At 54.9% G+C, this 17,381-nt stretch overlaps 3 protein-coding genes across 3 annotated transcripts in view; 1 reads left to right on the top strand and 2 right to left on the bottom strand.

Annotated features, from left to right (window-relative positions):
- Positions 1-7,303: 7,303 nt before the first annotated feature.
- Positions 7,304-9,995, bottom strand: Rassf7 (Ras association domain family member 7). The gene is made up of 6 exons (XM_005351504.3): positions 9,971-9,995; positions 9,072-9,202; positions 8,223-8,935; positions 7,928-8,056; positions 7,768-7,849; positions 7,304-7,680 (listed from the first exon to the last, which is right to left on the bottom strand). The coding sequence occupies exons 2-6, from the start codon at positions 9,193-9,195 to the stop codon at positions 7,649-7,651; spliced, it is 1,080 nt and encodes a 359-aa protein (XP_005351561.1). The 5' UTR covers positions 9,196-9,202; positions 9,971-9,995; the 3' UTR covers positions 7,304-7,648.
- Positions 9,996-11,459: 1,464 nt separating this feature from the next.
- On the top strand, positions 11,460-15,856 carry Lmntd2 (lamin tail domain containing 2). Its single transcript, XM_005351501.3, has 14 exons — positions 11,460-11,506; positions 11,810-12,016; positions 12,104-12,256; positions 12,602-12,689; positions 12,816-12,971; positions 13,267-13,338; positions 13,436-13,524; positions 13,865-14,136; positions 14,353-14,443; positions 14,560-14,749; positions 14,826-14,945; positions 15,025-15,221; positions 15,375-15,627; positions 15,704-15,856. Exons 2-14 carry the CDS (start codon positions 11,829-11,831, stop codon positions 15,833-15,835), a joined length of 2,001 nt encoding a protein of 666 aa, XP_005351558.1. The 5' UTR covers positions 11,460-11,506; positions 11,810-11,828; the 3' UTR covers positions 15,836-15,856.
- Positions 15,857-15,935: 79 nt separating this feature from the next.
- Lrrc56 (leucine rich repeat containing 56) overlaps positions 15,936-17,381 on the bottom strand; it is a 23,319-nt gene continuing 21,873 nt past the window's right edge. The window contains exon 13 of the mRNA XM_026781116.1: positions 15,936-16,505. Within this exon, the coding sequence (XP_026636917.1) occupies positions 16,177-16,505 (329 nt within the window). The 3' untranslated portion in view covers positions 15,936-16,176. The remainder of the gene's footprint in view (positions 16,506-17,381) is intronic.

The raw sequence follows: 17,381 nt of genomic DNA, 5'->3' as shown, positions 1-17,381 counted from the left end.
TGTAGAAACATTGCCTACCTGGTGAAGGTCATCAGATATAGGAGCACCTGTAAACTCCCACTGAATCTTCTAGGAAGGGGGAAGACAGGCAGCCTATAAAGAACTAGAGCCCCCTTAGACAAAAGCCAGCCCCCTTTCCCTCCCTCTGCAGCTGCCTTTGTTGGGGGAGGCAGCTGCAGAAAAAGAAAAACTGTTATAATAAGCAAATGCAACCATAGCAAGGCATAAAGAACTCTTCCTCAGCATCTCTGAGCAGGACGCAACCTCTGCAGCCATGCCAAACCACTTATCATCAAGAATGGGGGAAGAGGTGTCTGTAGGGAGTGGCCCATGGCCAAACTGGGCCAAACCCAGCATAAATAGTACCTTTTTCTTTGGTTTGTTTTGAGAAAGGGCCTCATGTAGTCCAAGCTGGCCTTAAACTTGCCATGTAGCCAAAGCCAGTCTTGAACTCCCAATTCTTCTGCCTCTACCTATAAAGTGCAGGTAACACAGGTATGGACCAACCATGGCCAGCACTAGTACCTCTTGAGAACACAGACAAATATCTCTACATCCTACTTGCTGATATACCCCCCACCCCCACCCCCCAAAAAAAACCCTGGTGTTAGAAAACAACTTCTCACCTGTCCCTACAGACGGTGGCGGCCAGCATAGTGGACTGTCATACATACCCTGCCCTCACATCAATGCTATGACCTACCTACATGGCTAACTACATGGCTACCTAGTTGCCATGAATTTTCTACTGGCCGCTTCTCACATGTTCCTGCCAGTGCACACATCGGAATGCAACTTGCTCATCTAGACCTGTGCCAGGAGATATCTACTGGATTCCTAATGTTTGCTGGCACATGCTGCTCCTATCTCTTGCATGAATAGACATAGAAATGGCATGCATGTTCTTGAATACATAGAAGAATGTAACTGGACAGTGTATTGCCCCTATTCTGCCCAATCCAAATCAGCCTCTCTCAGAGGGTTTAGCCCTTCCCCTGTCATCTGAATACTAATTAATGCAAAGCTGGGCGAACACAGCCTAAGCATTGCCAGCCACCACCACCCCACTGTCAAGGGATTTCTGAAGGAAGGTGAAGCAAGGGCAGTGTTGCGTGTGATCTGGTGAGAACAAGGGATTTGGCCGGGCAGCACTTGGGAGGCAGAAGCAGGCGGATCTCTGTAAGTCTGAGGCCAGCCTGGTCTACAAGAGCTAGTTTCCAGGACAAGCTCCAAAACTACCGAGAAACCCTGTCTCGAAACTCCATGATGAAGAGACAAGGAGCTGCCTCCTCAGACCAGGCAAGCAGTTGTGTTCTTTGACTACAAATCAGGTTGCTAAAAGAAACAGCATTTATTTTCAGATTCTGGGTACCAGATGTCGGAGTTCAAGCCAGGCAGGGTGTGGGAAAATCCTGACTGCTTTCCTGAGTTGAGGGCTCCAGGCTTCCCTTGCCTCTGACAACATCACTTTTCCTTGTGGACTTTCCTCTGTGTCGGTGTTCTCTCTATTGTCATTTGTGTCGTTGGATTGAGGGCCTCCCAGTTCATTCATAATGGTCTCAAAAATCCATCCTTGGCCTAGCATGCTGGAGTATACTTTGTTATTGTGTGTGTGTTGCCTTCAAGTTTGTCTGTTTACCAAATGCATGTACCACAGAGGCCAGAAGAATATTTGATCTACTAGAATTGTAGTTATAGACAATTCTGAGCAGCCACTGTGTAAGTGCTGGGAATTAAACCCAGGTCCTCTGGAAGAGGAGCAAGACCTCTCAACCACTGAGCCTTCTCTCCAGTCCTGGTATACATATTTATTTATTTATTGATTGATTGTTTGATTGATTATGTATACAATATTCTGTGTGTATGCCTGCAGGCCTTAAGAGGGCACCAGACCCCATTACAGATGGTTGTGAGCCACCATGTGGTTGCTGGGAATTGAACTCAGGACCTTTGGTAGAGCAGGCAATGGTCTTAACCTCTGAGCCATCTCTCCAGCCCCTGGTATACACTTTTATTTTTTTTATTTTTTTATTTTTTTTTGGTTTTTCGAGACAGGGTTTCTCTGTAGCTTTGGTGCCTGTCATGGAACTAGCTCTTGTAGACCAGGCTGGCCTCGAACTCCCAGAGATCCGCCTGCCTCTGCCTCCCGAGTGCTGGGATTAAAGGCATGCGCCACCACCGCCCGGCTGGTATACACTTTTAATATTAGCACTTGGGAGTCAAAGGCAAGTGGATCTCTGTGAGTCTGAGGACAGCTAGTCTACATGGCGAGGTCCAGGTCAGTCAGGTACAATGAGACCCTGTCTAAAAATAATAAAATAAGGGGGAAAATCCCTTAACCATCTACAAAGACATCCCACACACATACACCTTTTTTTTTTTTTTGCAAAGTCACAGGACTTAGACACATATTTTGGATGGTACCATATACCCACCACACAGGAAGATTAAGTAATACATTTCAGATGGGAAGTTCTGAGGCACTTGTGGGAAACATCCTGGTGAAGCCAGCAAGGAACCGAGCTTCTCCCTCTCTCTTCCTAGCCCCTGACATCTGTCCTCTGAACCTAGGCCTTGTTCGCAAGACATGAACCTTTTCAGGATTCCCAATGACTTTTAGGAATTTTTTCAGGATCCACATGGTCCAAGTCTTGCTGACCCTTCAATCCCCCCCATTCCCCCCTGCCGCCAAGGGTGGCCTGAAACCTACATCATATCCTTCTGCTTCTGCCTCTGATCAAGGTTACAGGGGTATAATCTCTCTACTGGGCTAACAGGGGTGCCATCAACATATCCAGCTTGATCCTTCAATTTCTGATCCTCTGTGGAAACTGAGTCAGCTCCTGGCTTCTCTGTGCTACATCCCTAGATGGCCACAATGCACAAGATTCTGCATTTGAATTTGTCCCCTGACTCCAAGCCCTTGAGCTCTGGCATGGGTCAGATACCTCCCTGATAGGGCCTCAGTACTTAGATGCCTAGGCTTGGTTTCTGGCAGCTGGCAGGCTCCAGCTTAGACTTTATGAGATTCAGGATATAGGGAGGCCAAAGAAACAGAGAGGACAAAAGCAGGGCAGAGGGTTGAATGACAGGAGGCTGAGATGAGGAGGAGACTGACCCCTGAGCCAAGGACCAGGGTATCTGTGGTAGACAAAGGGGCGTTTTGGAGTTGCCTAGAGTAAGGAAAGGTTGTAAGGATATGAGGATGGTGTGGAAGATTGGTTGAGGAAGACAGGAAAGCAGAAAGAAAAAAGGATTTCTGCTTCATAAGCAAAAGAACAGCGGCCGCATCTCGAGTGATTACGAGCTTTTAAATACCCCATGATTCCACAGGAACAACCTGGAGTGAGGGAGGCGTGGAGGGAGGGAAGTGAGTCTCTTTTGGCTGCACCCTCATCCCATCTCGTTGGATCTCCTCTTAGGAGTCCGATAACTGGCCTTGCTTATCCTAAGGAAGTTTCCCTAGGAGGCATGCTCGCTTATTTCTCAAAACATAGAAGCAAGCCCTCCGTGAGCCCAGCGCTCCGCAGGACTCTCCCTCCAGAGTTGGTCGCTTAGGTCGTGGCAAAGGCAATCTCCGGGCAGGTCAGCCAGAAACAGTGCCCTGCTCACTGCCAGACGGACCTACGTATCTTTGATGATCTACAGGCTCTGGAGAAAAGCAGGGGCGTACGTGCCTCCCGAAGGCATGGTGTCCCTAGCCATCCAAGCCACTCCTGGGTCACTGCCAGGACTACGTGCGCCAGGAGTGTTGCGAGTTCCCGAAGAGAGGCTGTCCTTAGATTGGGCGAGGGATAACCGGTCCGCCCCAACAGCAGGCTGGAAGGCGGGGCAGCCTCTTCTTTGCCTCAAAGGGTCCGCCTTGTCTATCCAGCTGTCTCTTCGCTCTGGGCCGATGAAGCACTCCACTGTCAGCAGCGGTCCCAACTTCAGGCCCAGTAGCAAGTGAGCCCGGACAGTACCACCGCTTGAGGGACAGGGTACATGCCTTGGACTGTACCAACAACTAGCCACGGGGTTACGGCGAGGCCGCCCCGCAAGCCCCGCCCAGCAGGTGGCGGCCCCTCCCCAAGCCGACGTGCAGAAAGGAACGCGCCGGCCTCGCCCGCGAAGGGTTGCGCGGCGGTGGGCGGGGCGTGCAGCCTCCCTCTCGTGTTCACTGGCTGCATCCCTGCAGGGTGGGCCCGACTTGACCGGTCATTGGCTGCAGGATAGATCATTTGCATATGGGCGGGGTAACTGGGCCCGATTGGGGCCCGCCTAGGGTGTGAGAGTGGCCTCCGCCGCCACTGAAGTTGATTCAAGAGCTGGCGATGGCCCTGTGCCGGGGTCGCAGGTGAAACAGGATGGTTACAAGGTTGGCGGATGGGGGAGCATCTTCGAGGCTGCCTTTCCCTGGGGGATATGGGGATTGGGCGGGACAAGAGAGGAGTGGCTCTGTTGTCCAAGTTGGAGGGGACGGAGGCGGGGATGGAGAAGGCGACCCCTCCACTTGCCCGCCAGCCGGGGCAGTTCTTCCAGGCTCAGGACAGCCACTGCCCACCGCACACTGCGTTGCTCCGGACCCACTGTGCGTGTGACAGCGGCTGATCTGTCCCTGGGCAGCGCGAACCCCTGGCTCTTCAGTGACCCGGGTCTGGCAGGCAGGCAGGCAGGCAGCACTGTGGGGACGAGGAAGAGCACCTGGGTTCAGAGAGGCAGGGTAGCAGGCCATTAGGAGAGGCTTGCACCTATAGACAGGCCTGCGTGTGGGAGCACTCTGGGGGCTTCTCTGCCCTTCACGTGTGGGGCTGAGGTTGGATCAGGTACCCTTTGGAGGAAACTTTCTTATGTGTATTGGGTTCGAGGCTGTGCAGACCCAGAACACCCACTTTCGAAGTCATCCAAGGAATCTCTGGGCAGGTACAGGTGTGAACTTCAGCCAACAGGACCAGAGCCTAAGGACCCACCTCCTGAGGGCCACCTCTGGAACTTCCTACAGGAAGATAGCGAGTTTGAGTGCTTCTGCCTGTTTCTGCCATTCAGTGAGGGAGTATGGCTCTCTCTGTGGGTTCCTGGGACAAGCAGGGATGCTCCTGCTATAGGTGTCCTCAAGTCCACCCTGAAGTGGAAAAGGGCATCCAGGGAAGCTATAGGCTACAGGCCTAGGATATCTGTAGCAGGTCCGGTCCCTGGAGATGGAGGAGCAGGCTTGGTCTAGACTTCTCCGGACTGACACTGGCTTCTGGAAGGGACTCTGTTTTGTCATCACAGTGGTATCAAACTCAGTGTTCTGCAGATGAGGGGAGACTTATGTGTCCTCTGGGTTGAGAAACTGCAAAGCTGACTCTTATTGCTTGCTGGACAACTACTTTCTGGGGAGATCCTCCGAACTAGGAGGAGACCTAGTAGGCCCTGACTTCTGGTTGGATTGCCCAGACAAGGAGACTGCCTATCACACACTGATAGCTGGTAAGGTCCTAACGTCACCCTTGTAGGGTAGCTCACTTAGCTAGGTCCTGCCCTGTCACGGACCAGACATTTGTGAGCAGCTTGTCTGTTCCTCACTTCAGCACACATCACACCATTGTTTCCAAAGTAAAGTTCCAAAGTAAACTTTTCATTAACTCAGAGGCTTGTCTGGTGATTCAAAGTAGTCTAGCGACTGTTTGGAGTACGGAAGTCTGTCCATTTGAAACAGCCATTGAGGAGTGGATCTCTACCACATTCCCCGTCAAAGCATAGTGGCTACGTGAAGAGGGCTTGGTAGCTTCTTCAGTGCCACCAGCGACAGCGTACAAACTGGACCTGGCCTGGGCAGAGGCCTCAGGAGAAACGGGTGCTCATCATGACATGGGAAACATGTGAAAAGACTCAACTGAGGAGGCTATGGCTTACCCCTGCCTAGCTTCCTGTGTCGGGTGGTCTCTGTGCACCCAGTAGACTGCATGCTTAGCCTGGGAGATGAACCATGATGAGCTGAGGACCAGTGCCGAGAAGTCCATTCGGCTCTCCTGAGTGTGGGCAGGGCTTTAGGTTCAGGAAGCAGGTTCCTCAGACCCATCTTCCCACAAGGATATTGCCCTAGTGGCTTCTGCACTCTAGGATCTACGTGACCTTTTGCTTGGCCCTGCCTGTCTGGGGCCACGGGTCAGGCAGGTCTAGGCTGCAGCAAGCTCAGGCTGGAATGCAGACAGGAGTAGTCTGCAGGAAGTTGCGGCCTGCTGACACCAGATCAGGAGCCTCCCTCTGTTGCCTGGCCTCTCCCCTTCCCTGTTTCCTGCTTCAGGGAAGAATATGGTCTGTTGGGTGATGGCCAAGCACGCCTTTAATCCCAGCACTTGGGAGGCAGAGGCAGGCAGATCTCTGAGTTTGAGGCCAGCCTGGTTTATAGAGTGAATTCCAGGACAGCCAATACTATACAAAAACAAAAACAAAAAACAACAACAAAAAAAGTCTTCCTTGTTCCTCCAGCACAGGAGTTCCGTGTCCCTTTCAGTCGGCCCCAGAAGAAGTAGGGAGCACTGACTGTAGCTCAGGAGCCAGCAGGAGAGAAAGCTGAGCCCATCCCAAATGTTCTCTTCAATATGGTATAAAGACCCTCATAATCTATGGTGTTCCTAACTTGTCACCCAATTCTACCCAAAGTTCTGATCCTCACAAAGATTTCTAGTCCCAGGAGCTTGGAACACCTGGCCTGCCTGGGTAACTAGGATTTTGGAAGCGGTCACTATCAGCTCTAGAGCCAGAGCAGCAGCTGGGCTGGGCTGTGGAAGTGTTCCTGCCCCAATGTCAAGGCTGGAGGCTCATAAACAGGCTTCACACCCACTCTGGGAGGAGAGGGACAACCCCTACAATTCGATGCCCATATCCACCTTGAGGCTGGCAAAGTTTTCTAGGGAAAACTCCCTGGGCCTGGCCAACCCAGAAGTCACAGACTTGACCCAAGAGTTCAGGACTCGCCCCCACAAGTTCTCAGCAAACCTGACGGGCGGGTCTAGCTTGTCCAGGCATCCTCAGTTCCTGCTGCTGGTGGCACACAGGCCAAACAAGGAAAGTCAGGGAAGAAGGGTCCAGATAAAAACCAGCCCAGGGCTGAGCTGGCAGGCCTCACCGGGCTAGGGGTTACAAATAAACACCCCTAGGAACAACAGTCAGGACACGGGGCCCTGGGAGCCTCAGATTTGAACCCTACTAAGTACTGGCCTCTAAAAACACTACTTTCTCAGGAACCGCCATGTGGACAATTTCTGAACCACAGACACTGCCCAGTGGTACTTCAGAACATACTTAAGCACCTTTGAAAGGTAGTTTATTGAGGTTTGTCAGGGCAAGGAAGGCAGCACACATGCAGTGTAGCAAAGAGCAAGCACACACCCACAGGATGAATGCATTGTCGACACTACTCTCTCCTCCAACAAGGAGTGGCCTTTGGGGCCTGGTAAGTTCCAAACTGTGTCCATTGCTTCTTCAGAGGGCTTGGGAGACTTGAAAAAGACTAGGACAATTGGCTAGCACTCCCGCCCCTTGAAGCAGAAACCCCGGGACGTCATAGCTTTCCCCACTTTAGGGAAAGAATCCTGTGATCATACTCTCCCATCATCCAGGTGGCTCATTCCAGCTGTGCTGGCTCATCTGTCCTCAGTGTCCCCTACTTGAGCAGGAACTGCTACCTCCAGGAGCTCTGTCTCATGGGGGGAACTGTGAGAAAGACACAGGCTAAACGGGCTAAAACCAGAGCTGGGCCCTTCCCATGGATCGGGGGTAGGGGTAGGGAGACAAACATACCCTCAGGGCTCAGGCTGGACACTAGGATGTGGCTCTCGGGGACTCCCTGGAGGGGCTCTTCTCTGGTTGGAGGCTGAAGATCCTGTGGAGAAAGCCGACGATCAGTTGAGAACTAGGGTGGCCCCAGACACCAGTCACCTCTTCCCAGAACTACTCTGACCTGTGTGCTAGGGATGGTTCTGTCCAGCTGTGGAGGTGGCGCCAGAGCAGCCCCTGTCTGCTGGATGAACTGTTGCAGGTTGCACTGACGGAGTTCCCTGTTCAGCTCCTCCAGCTCCTGAGCCTGAGCCTGGGGGCACACAGGACCTTCAGGAACAAGGCCTTGACCTTCTTTCCCATGCCAGGCACGCTTCCTGGTCTGATCCAAACCCCCAAACTGCCCATGCAGCAGGTGGAGTGTTAACAGACTGGCTGTGTAGCAGGGAGCTGACAGGGGCTAGATCTCCTGGGCTCACCTGCAGAGCGTGCTCAGCAGCTTCCAGGGCCCGGCTCACTAGGGCCAAACTGCCTTGCATCTCCACACTATGCCGCTCCTGGACAGCCAAGTCCTGGCGCAATCGCTCAGTAGCAGATGCTGTAGCTGAAGGAGGCCCAGGGGCCTCAGCAGCCAGCCGAAGCTCTGCCTCCAGGGCACAGGCTTGGGCATCGAGGGCCTCCAGCTGGGCAGCATGCTCAGCAGTAGCCGCACTCAATGCTTGCAGGCGCGCCAGTCCCTCACGCTCTCTGGCTTGTTCTCGCAGAAGCTCCTGCTCCCAGAAGGCCTCATGGCCCAACTCCTCAGCGTTCCTCTGTATCCTGAGTTCCAGGCTCTGCAGGTCTGCAAAGCAGTCTGGCGTGGGTCCGACCAGGGCTGTAGGTTCAGGGATCGAGGGGCTGGGGACCACCTTGGGACATCCTAGGTTGAAGGTCAGTGCTCTGTGTGGCTCACGACCTGGTGCGGCCCATGGCTTTGGGGGAAGACTGGCCCGAACTGGGCATCGTTCCGGGGGTGGACAGTTGTCTGAGGAGGGCCTTCCAGACAGGCTGGGTCCTGTCCGCCTCAGGACAAACTGGACATCATTGGCAAACTGTCCACAGGTGGCCTGGGCTCCTACTGGACACTCCTGCGGCAGCAGCTGCCGTTCCTTCTCCCTAAGACGCTGCACAAGGACAAAGCGGCCTGTCTGGCCTGTGGGGAAAAGACAGAGTCAGTCTCTATCGCCCCTCTATGCCCCTGGCTTGAGGAAGAGAGCAATACAAGGGTGGAGTCAACCCCACCCTCCTTGGCAGGGAAGATGGGGCTTCTGGGACCCTAGGGAACTCACCTATAGCTTGGGCTAGCGCGATGACTACTTCTTGGCAGGTGGTGTGTTCCGAGACCCCACAGACCACGCGCTGGATGCCATCCACCCACACCTTCAGCTCCATTACCACAAGCTCCAAGACCATCCCTGTCCTATGGGGAGGACATGGGCCATGAGATCAGGGCAGGCCTGCCTCCATCACAGCCTGGTCTTCCTCTTCTCTTGGCTTTGCCACAACAACCGGCTCAGGACTGTGGCCCTTCGGCCCTGCCCTCTTGTGCCCAGCCCCACCCGCAGGCCACACATTCCTGGAGTGGCTGGGGAACTAGTTTGGCCCTCTTGAGCATTTTGAGGCGTCCCCCTCCTGCACCAGCCTCCTCTTGCCCCACCCACCCCACTCCAGGAACAGGGCGAATCATTAACCAGGGCCAGGTTTTCCTGTCCCCCGGTCACCTGGCTCAAAGGCCACTACCCTTTTCACGCGGGGTCGACCGTCCCCTGGCACCTAACACCGACCAAAGGCAAATACGACGCCGTCCAGAGTCATGGGAACTCCCCCCCTCCCGGGAGGGTACAGTCTGGGGCCGGGAGGAGCTGAGAGCTACGACCCAGACAGACCTCCATCTCCGAACCGACCCCAGATTTGAGCAGCCCCCCGCCAGCCCCCGGTCCGCCTCCGCAGTCCCTCCCGTCCAGCCAGCGGTCTGGGCTCCGGTGGTCCCGCTCCGCTGGGGGCACAGCCCGCCTCACGGCTGATCCCGGCCGCGCGGGATCCAGACGTCCCACTCCGCAGCCGGCAGACGCAGGTGCAGCACAGCCGCCGCGCGCCCCCTCGCCCAGATCCGCTCCTCCTCGGCCGGAGACGGCTCCCCCGTGCCGCACCCGGGGCTCAGGAGGCTCGAGAACTCGGCACAGCTCACCTGGGCGCCCGCCGGCCTCCGGGACTTGGGCGCTTCAGCGCCGCCTCAACCTGCTGTCCCAGCGCCGCGGCGCGCCCAACCTCACCGTCTCATTGGCTCGCGGCCCGCGCGCCCCGCCCCCCGGCACCCCATTAGAGCGGAGGCGTGTGCCTCCCGCCCCCTGCCCACTCCCATTGGTGGCCTTCCTCCCACCACGCCCCATTGGCTCGTTAACTCCGTCCCGCCCCGGAGGCATCCAGGTGTGGGCGGGGCCCGGAGTGGGTAGGGGCAGCGCCCGGGCGCCGGAGATGGTCCCCGCTGGTGCTCGATGCGGAAGCTCGTGTGCAGCTGCGCTCGCTCGGGGCTGGTTGGCCCAGGTGAGGTGTGTTCCCAGCTGCGGAGCGGACTTCCTCAACAGACTGGCAGTGTGACTGACTGGTCTCCGCCCACCGAGAGGGCTCCTGACTGGAACCTTGCAACTCGGACGTGCACCCGGGCGCAACATTCGCCCTCCCTTCAGCAGCCTCGTCGGCTAAGCCCCTTCTGCCCTGCTCCCTTAAATCTGTACTCGAGAACACTGGGAAGAGAGGCTGTGAACATCTCTCGCCCGCTATCCGTGAGAGGTGGAGTTGAGGGGCCGGCTGACCTGGTGGGCGCTGCAGCCCTGGTGGGGGAGGGGACCGTCCCTGAGTCTGCCTGGGACAAAGACCCTAGGGGCTTTGTCTGAAGCGCCATCCTCTCCCCTCCCCCAATGGGCCCAGTGCCCTCCAGAGCAGCCCTTCCCTCCTTAAAGCGGGCCCCTGCTTTCATATCTTGCCTGTGTCTCGGTGGGCTAAATCAAGCCAGGCCAGCCTCATGTGCTCTGTCCCAATCACAGAGAGCTGTGGGAGGGGGTTCCCATGCCCTTGTGCCATAAAGCAGTAAATGTTGGAAGTACGAGGCTGTGGAAGAGACAAGGTAGAAGGAGCCTGCCTCTCCTGGGGGCTCACTTCTGAAGCAGAAGCAATGTCCCCCAGGGTTCACTAGTGGAGCCACCATTGGGAGCCCAGAGTCGTGGAGATAGGCACAGCAAGATAAGGGTTCCGAGAGTTAGGTTAGGCTGTCAGACACAGGCTCGCTTAGTGGCTAGAGTTAGCACAGCCACACCAGTCTCTTATCACCCTCAACTGCTCCATCAATCAGCGCAGATCCCTAGGACCGTTTACATAGTTAAGGCACACACACACACATGCATACTGAATTCACTCACAGGACACCATTCCCCAGGACCTGCCTATCACCACTGGCTAGGGCCTGGTTCCAGGGGTCTGATTAGTTCGGTGGACCTCCTCAGCTTAGCTGGGAGGTCTAGCCAACATATCCGAACCACACTGGCACAGAATGCACTCATGGCCCTGGGCATCGTCTCCCTGGAGGCTCCTAGTAACAGACACCCTCCCCCCAGGTGCAGAAATCCATGGCAACAGTATAGAACACTTTCCTCCCTAGACCTTCTGTGGGTTTAGGCCTCAGGTGAGTGTGCGGGAGAGTTCCTGGGTTGGAGGGACATGAACAAAGGTAACACACAAAAGTTTAGAACCTCTCATCTTAGCTCTAGGCTGGGGTCGGGGACAAAGAGGAGACAGCAGGGAAGATATGTACACACTGGGGACATGCTTCCTGGGAGGTGACCTGCTGTCCTAGCCTGAAATATACTCTCATATGACCAGCAGTCCTAATGTCTTGTTGGGTGGACACATGTGTGTTCCTCAGAGGGAATTGGCAAGCGCTTGTCTGGACTTCACTGACACACAAAGAGAGTCCCATGTGGTTCCCATGCCTGGGACACAGCAGACCCCATCCTGCCTCCTTCCATCCCAGCTCCTGACCAACATCGAGCATGGCCCCTAAGTCTTGCCAAGAGTCTGAAGATGAGCAGGTGTCCCCAGCTCCAGCAGGTGTAAAGCCAGACAGCAGTGACTTAGAGTCTGCAGCCGGTACACCTATGGACACAGAGGCTCCTTCGTGTTCCCGGAGCAGTAAGCCCTACTGCGCACCTACCCCAGTGGGCTGCTCTATCAAGCAGCAGTAAGGAGGCAGGGGATGGGGCAGCCTCCTGGGTTGGGCCAGCCAAAGAGCCAGGCCTGATCAAACCACAAGGGGCTGGAATTGCAGGTTAGTCCCTGAAACCATGGACCCACGTACCCTGAGGCTGTTATGGGAACAGAGAGAACTAGAGATCCAGGCACTTCGGTGGGCTGTCCAGAATGGCCAGAATGCCCGATACTACCACATCCTGCAGGAGGTGGCAGGGATTCCCCCTGAGCGGTCAGTAGTGAAACCCTCAGCCTAACCCAGGCCCTATCCTGTCGTAGCTCCAAGTTTCTGTGTGACGCCAATCTTAAGCACTGAGCCCTATACCTGCCAGCTTCAGACTTTAGTCTTTGCGTGACTTGACACTCCACCATACTTTTGAATAAGTTCCTGTGAGGAAAATGGAACCCTACCCCTGAGCATGTAGACCTCTGCCCAGACCTGCTAGGGTTTACTCTGCCCTGGCCTGCTATCATGTGTGCCTTCAGGGTTTGGTGGCTGTGGGGTATCCTTTATTGCTGACTTACTCTGTGGAATCCTGGCCTGCCCCAGAAGCGCTGAGATTGCTCCTCCTACCAGGAACTCCAAAAGTCAAGACAGATTCCTGCAGAACCAGGTCCAGAAGCTTACGCTGGAGCTGAAAACGCAGAAAGAACAAGCCCAGCTGGTGAGGGGGTAGGGTCAGGGAAGGGAGCAATGCCTTGGCAGGCAGTAGCTACCCACCTGAAGTTGGCTGGAAAGGTGGGGTTGCTGGAGGCCTCTCTCAGTAGCGCTAGCAGGCACTCTCAATCAGGAGAAAGAACGCTTGGAGGAGAAACTGCGGCAGAACCACCGTACAATGCAGCAGATGGAGGCTGAGCTGCAGACCTTCCAGAAGTCGTGCCTTCTACAGCTGGCTCGTTCCTCTTGGGTAGGACGCGTGATTCGGTCTCAGACTGGCAGTGTGGAGGTGAGTTTGTGCCCTTCCCTGGCTCAATACCTGTCAGGCAGCCCCCCCTCCAAAAAACAAAACAAAACAAAACAAAAAAACAAATCCTTGGGCAGCCAGCATGCTTCTTTAGGTCCTGGCCTGTTTGAGAAACCTTGTCTCCCTTGGGCTGTTTCCATAAGGAGGATTCATATGACCAGCAGCCTCCTCATCTAGTATATACCAAGTACTGTAAGGTCAAAAGTGAGAGAACCCGTGGGGGAAGGGTGTCCTTCCTCAAGCTCCCTGTCAGCTTCTCTATGGTTCTTTCTTGTAGGTGGTCACTGCAGAGGTCCTAAGGGACCCTACTGACTCTACTGAGTATGTTGAGGGTCCCACTTCTAGGGAGGTAAGCAAGGTTTGCCATAGGAGGCATTCCATGTATATGACAAGGCCCCTGAAGCCCTGGAAGGCCGGGGAGCTGCATAGTTCTTATTTCCTGCCAGGAATTCCGGTTGGAGGATGTAGATTGGAACAGCATTGCCCGCCGATATCCCAACCTCTTCTCCAACATGAGTTTCCATACAGATGAAAAGTAACTGCATTGGACAGGCAGTCCCCAGGGATCAGGGGAAGGGAGGACTTGGCTTGACAGAAGTGGACCAGTTCCCATTGTATCCTTAAGTGTTCCCAGACAAGTCATGTAACCCCTTCAAAGCCTCAGCTCTGATATGTAATATGTGGAATGGGTTCAAGACAAGGGGAGGCGCTCCAAGGTCATCATTAACTTTATTAATTTACCACAAGCTGGGTCTGACTCGAGTTCCTGGAGCACAAACCAGGGTGCCCATTGCCTTGGGTAGGCTGGCTGGGGTGGGGGGCATGGGTCCTGGGTTTAAGAGCCAAAGCAGTCAGTAAACATATCATGGTTCCAGGCTGCCTCAGCCCCACCAGTCCTCTGAAATGGATGCCTGGGACTCCAAGTGTACCCTCAAGCATGTGGAGAAGCCTACCAAGATCCTGGGGTGGGGCGCCTTGCCTTTGGCAAACACCAGCAGCTCAGAGGGTGCCGACTCTGACTCCAGCAGCTGCCAGATAGCTCTGCATTCTGGAGCAAAGAAGGTGACAGGCCACCCACCCCAGGGAACAGACTTAGCTTCTGAGCAGACTCAGGAGTGCACTAGGAGCTTCAGCAGACACACAGAAGGTAGAGTTGGCTGCCTCTCCCTTTCACCCTTTAGCAACTTACAGCCTCTGCCCAAAGTCCTCTCAGGTCCTTCAGCCCCCAAGGTCCAGTTGCTTCTGCCCAGATCTGAACCCGACTGAGGTTTCCCTATTATGCAGACCCCTGGTCTTGCCTCCTGGGGAACCTCCCCACTGGACTCTCTGTGTTCTCCTTCCTCTAAAGGACTTCTTTTTCCAGATCTTCATAAAAGCTGCTCACCCTCGCTTAGCAAGACTGTTCTGGAGCCCTGTGCAGACCTTCACCACCAACACACAAGGCCCCAGTTGAAGTGAGGGGCTGCCCAACCATGAGCACACCAGGAAAAGCAGGGAGGCTGCATGATGGGTAGGCTTCATGGGTGGATGGGGTCCCTATTTCCTGCTCAGCATCCCTTTCTGGCTCCAGCCCACTTGGTTGCTGCTTGAAGATCGCTGCGGTCAGCCACCGAGAGAAGTTCATCCGTATTCTCAATCAGTCTCAGGCAGAGACTGTGGACCTGGGCGGCTTTGTAGTGCAGCAGCTTGTGAGGGACTACCCTGTGTGCATGTACCGCTTCCCACCTGGTATTCTGCTAGCCCCACAGCACCACATCACGGTGAGCCCTGCTGCCAGCCAATACTGCCTTGCCCCCGTCTACACTGTTCCTCACTTAGCACCCAGCCTTTTCCTAGGTGTGGGGTGAAGGAACCAGCAGGACCAAGAAGCAGCTGCCAGTGTCCTCGGGCCAGGAACCCTTCCACTTCCAATCCAGCCTAGGTTGTGTGACAGTGCTAGTCAACCCCCACGGCCAGGTCAGTGCTGGTCCCAGCTTAGGAGGAGCCCAGGGGCCGGCCTCACAGGGTTAGAGTAAGTAACACGATGGTCCTGCAGGTCCTCAGTGAGCATCAAGCTGCACCCTCCATGACCTTGGGCTCGAAGATGTTCACCGACAACACTGACTGGTCCATTGACCGCTTCCCTCTCTCAGAGTCTGAGCCCAAGGCTGACTCTGGTGAAGAGCAGTGTCGTCCTTCATCGCCACACAAGGGCAGGGTGCGGGACTCTGGGGCCAGGCGTAAGAAGCCCGGGTAGGTACAAACCCCTTATTCTGTCTCGCAAAACCCGCCCCTATTTCCTTAGGTGTCGCCTTGGACAGGACTACTACCCTGGCCCATACTATCTTGCATTACACTTGCCCTGAATTGACTAGGATACTTCTCAGGCCCCTCCCACATCTCCAGGCCAGGTGTTCACCAGCAAAGGCACTTCCGCACTGGCACTAGCGGACTGAGGACTTCGGGATCACTTCGCCCCACCGAGACCCGGGATATCTTGCCACTCCTGAGCACCCGCAAGCTTCTTCACCCCGGGGAAGTCCCCGCACAGCAGGAAGGCGTGAAGGCTGAGACAGCGGAGCCCCTGCCTGCAATCCCAGAGTGTTCCTCCAGAGTGTGCCTCGAAGACTCGCTGTGTCAGCAGGAGCGCAAGGTCCAGGTGAGTGTGATGCTTTGGCCCCAGGTTCTCTGCTCTGCCAGTCCGTGCAGCTCTTAGGCCCCAGTGTTTTCTGCAGGTATGCCGGAAAAGCGTGGACCTAAGTTGCCCCATGGTGGCCCTGTCAGTACAGAGCACAGCCGAGAGCAGGTACGGGTTCCGCTTCCTCTGCTACCCTCCCATCACTGAGGACTTGTGTCGGCGCTTGTAGAGCAGCCAGGCCATGCAGGCAGTGCCAGCTGCATAATTTATTGAACCAACCATTGCTTACAAAGTAAAGCACATTTCTGCACACCTGAGAGTCGAAAATGATTCACTTGGCTTTTACAGAGAGTATTTGGTGTCTCAAGAGAAAGGACCAGTCGCACATGGGGAAACCTGCAAATCCACCCAGAATGACTACGCCCTTTTGCGGACTAGGACAAGCAGGCTTAGAACTTGGGCCACATAGGTGACCCAGGGTCCTGGGGCATCTAAAGAGCTCAGTTCCAGCTCCAGCCATTCAGCCTTGGCCCCATCCAGGCCAAGAGATCTCAACAAGGGAGGATTACATTAAGGGAGAGAGTGGGCTGGAGGGATAGGGTTCAGGTGATGGAGGCAGTGGAGGCCTGGAGGGCAAGCTGCTGGACCTAGTGCTGGCTTTGGGTCTGGGCATCCCTGGACTCGGTGGTCCAGTGCTCTCAGGGCAGTCACTGCAGCCAACCTCTCACTCAGGCCAGACCCCTCACCCAGGCTAGGCCCCAAGCTACCTAGGACTCTAAGCCTACGCCCTCTGAAGGGCAGGTCTGCAGATCTCACCAAGGAGCTACTGCCTGACTCAGGTGGCTTTGGGTACTTTGGGGGAGAAGGGATCAGGTGAAAGCCTGGTGTCCTGGAAAGTTCTAGAAAACAAGGAAGAAAACAGCATGTCAGAGAGGACCTGTCAGACAAAGTGGGGGAGAGTTAGCTGCAGACTGGAGGTGATGGCAGGCTAGGGGCAGTGCAACCCCAAGTGGAGAGGGTTTCAGTGTTCTTTTCTGTTTCACTGTGGAGCCTACAGATGGAAGCATCCCTGTCTCTCTAAGCCACATCTCTTTGCTCTGCTTCATCTGCATTCCAGAGAAAATACAGCTTCAGCCCTATGGCTACCTCTAGACCAGTGGTTCTCAACCTGAGGGTCACCATCCCCACAGGGATTACATATAAGACATCCTGCATATCAGATATTTACATTATGATTCCTAACAGTAGCAAAATTACAGTTATGAAGTAGCAACAAAGATAATTTATGGTTGGGGGCTACCACAACATGAGGAACCATATTAAAGGGTTGCAGCATTAGGAAGGTTGAGAACCACTGCTCTAAGACAAAGTGATTGGGCTCTGGCCCTGGGTCATCTGACCCCCATTCTTGAGTGTGTGTTCATCCCTGAGGCCCTGGTGGCTTCAGGCTAATTCTTAAGCTTCTGTAATAGTATAAGGTAGATGGCTAGGGTCACCAGTGCCTTCTAGGCCTGACATCTGTAGCAAGAGAGCTAGACACCATTTCAGTCAACCCTTCTGCTGGTCACCTTTCTACTGCCCTTTAACCTGTGCAATTCTTGTCCACTGGGGGGCCAGCTGTTGATCCTGCTTCACTCTCAGGGCCCTCTTCCCACCCACTGCCTCAAGTACCAGCCAGTCTACAGAGAGGCAAAAGTGTGGTTGTGTGGTCCTTCAGAGATGGCCGCTGACCACCTTTATACCTTCAATGTCTGTCCATGCCCACAATGTGCCTT

This window comes from Microtus ochrogaster, chromosome 8 (genome assembly GCF_000317375.1).
Source record: "Microtus ochrogaster isolate Prairie Vole_2 chromosome 8, MicOch1.0, whole genome shotgun sequence".
NCBI lineage: Eukaryota > Metazoa > Chordata > Mammalia > Rodentia > Cricetidae > Microtus > Microtus ochrogaster.
Note: the sequence above shows the minus strand (reverse complement) of the source record. Positions and strands in the feature narration are given on the sequence as shown.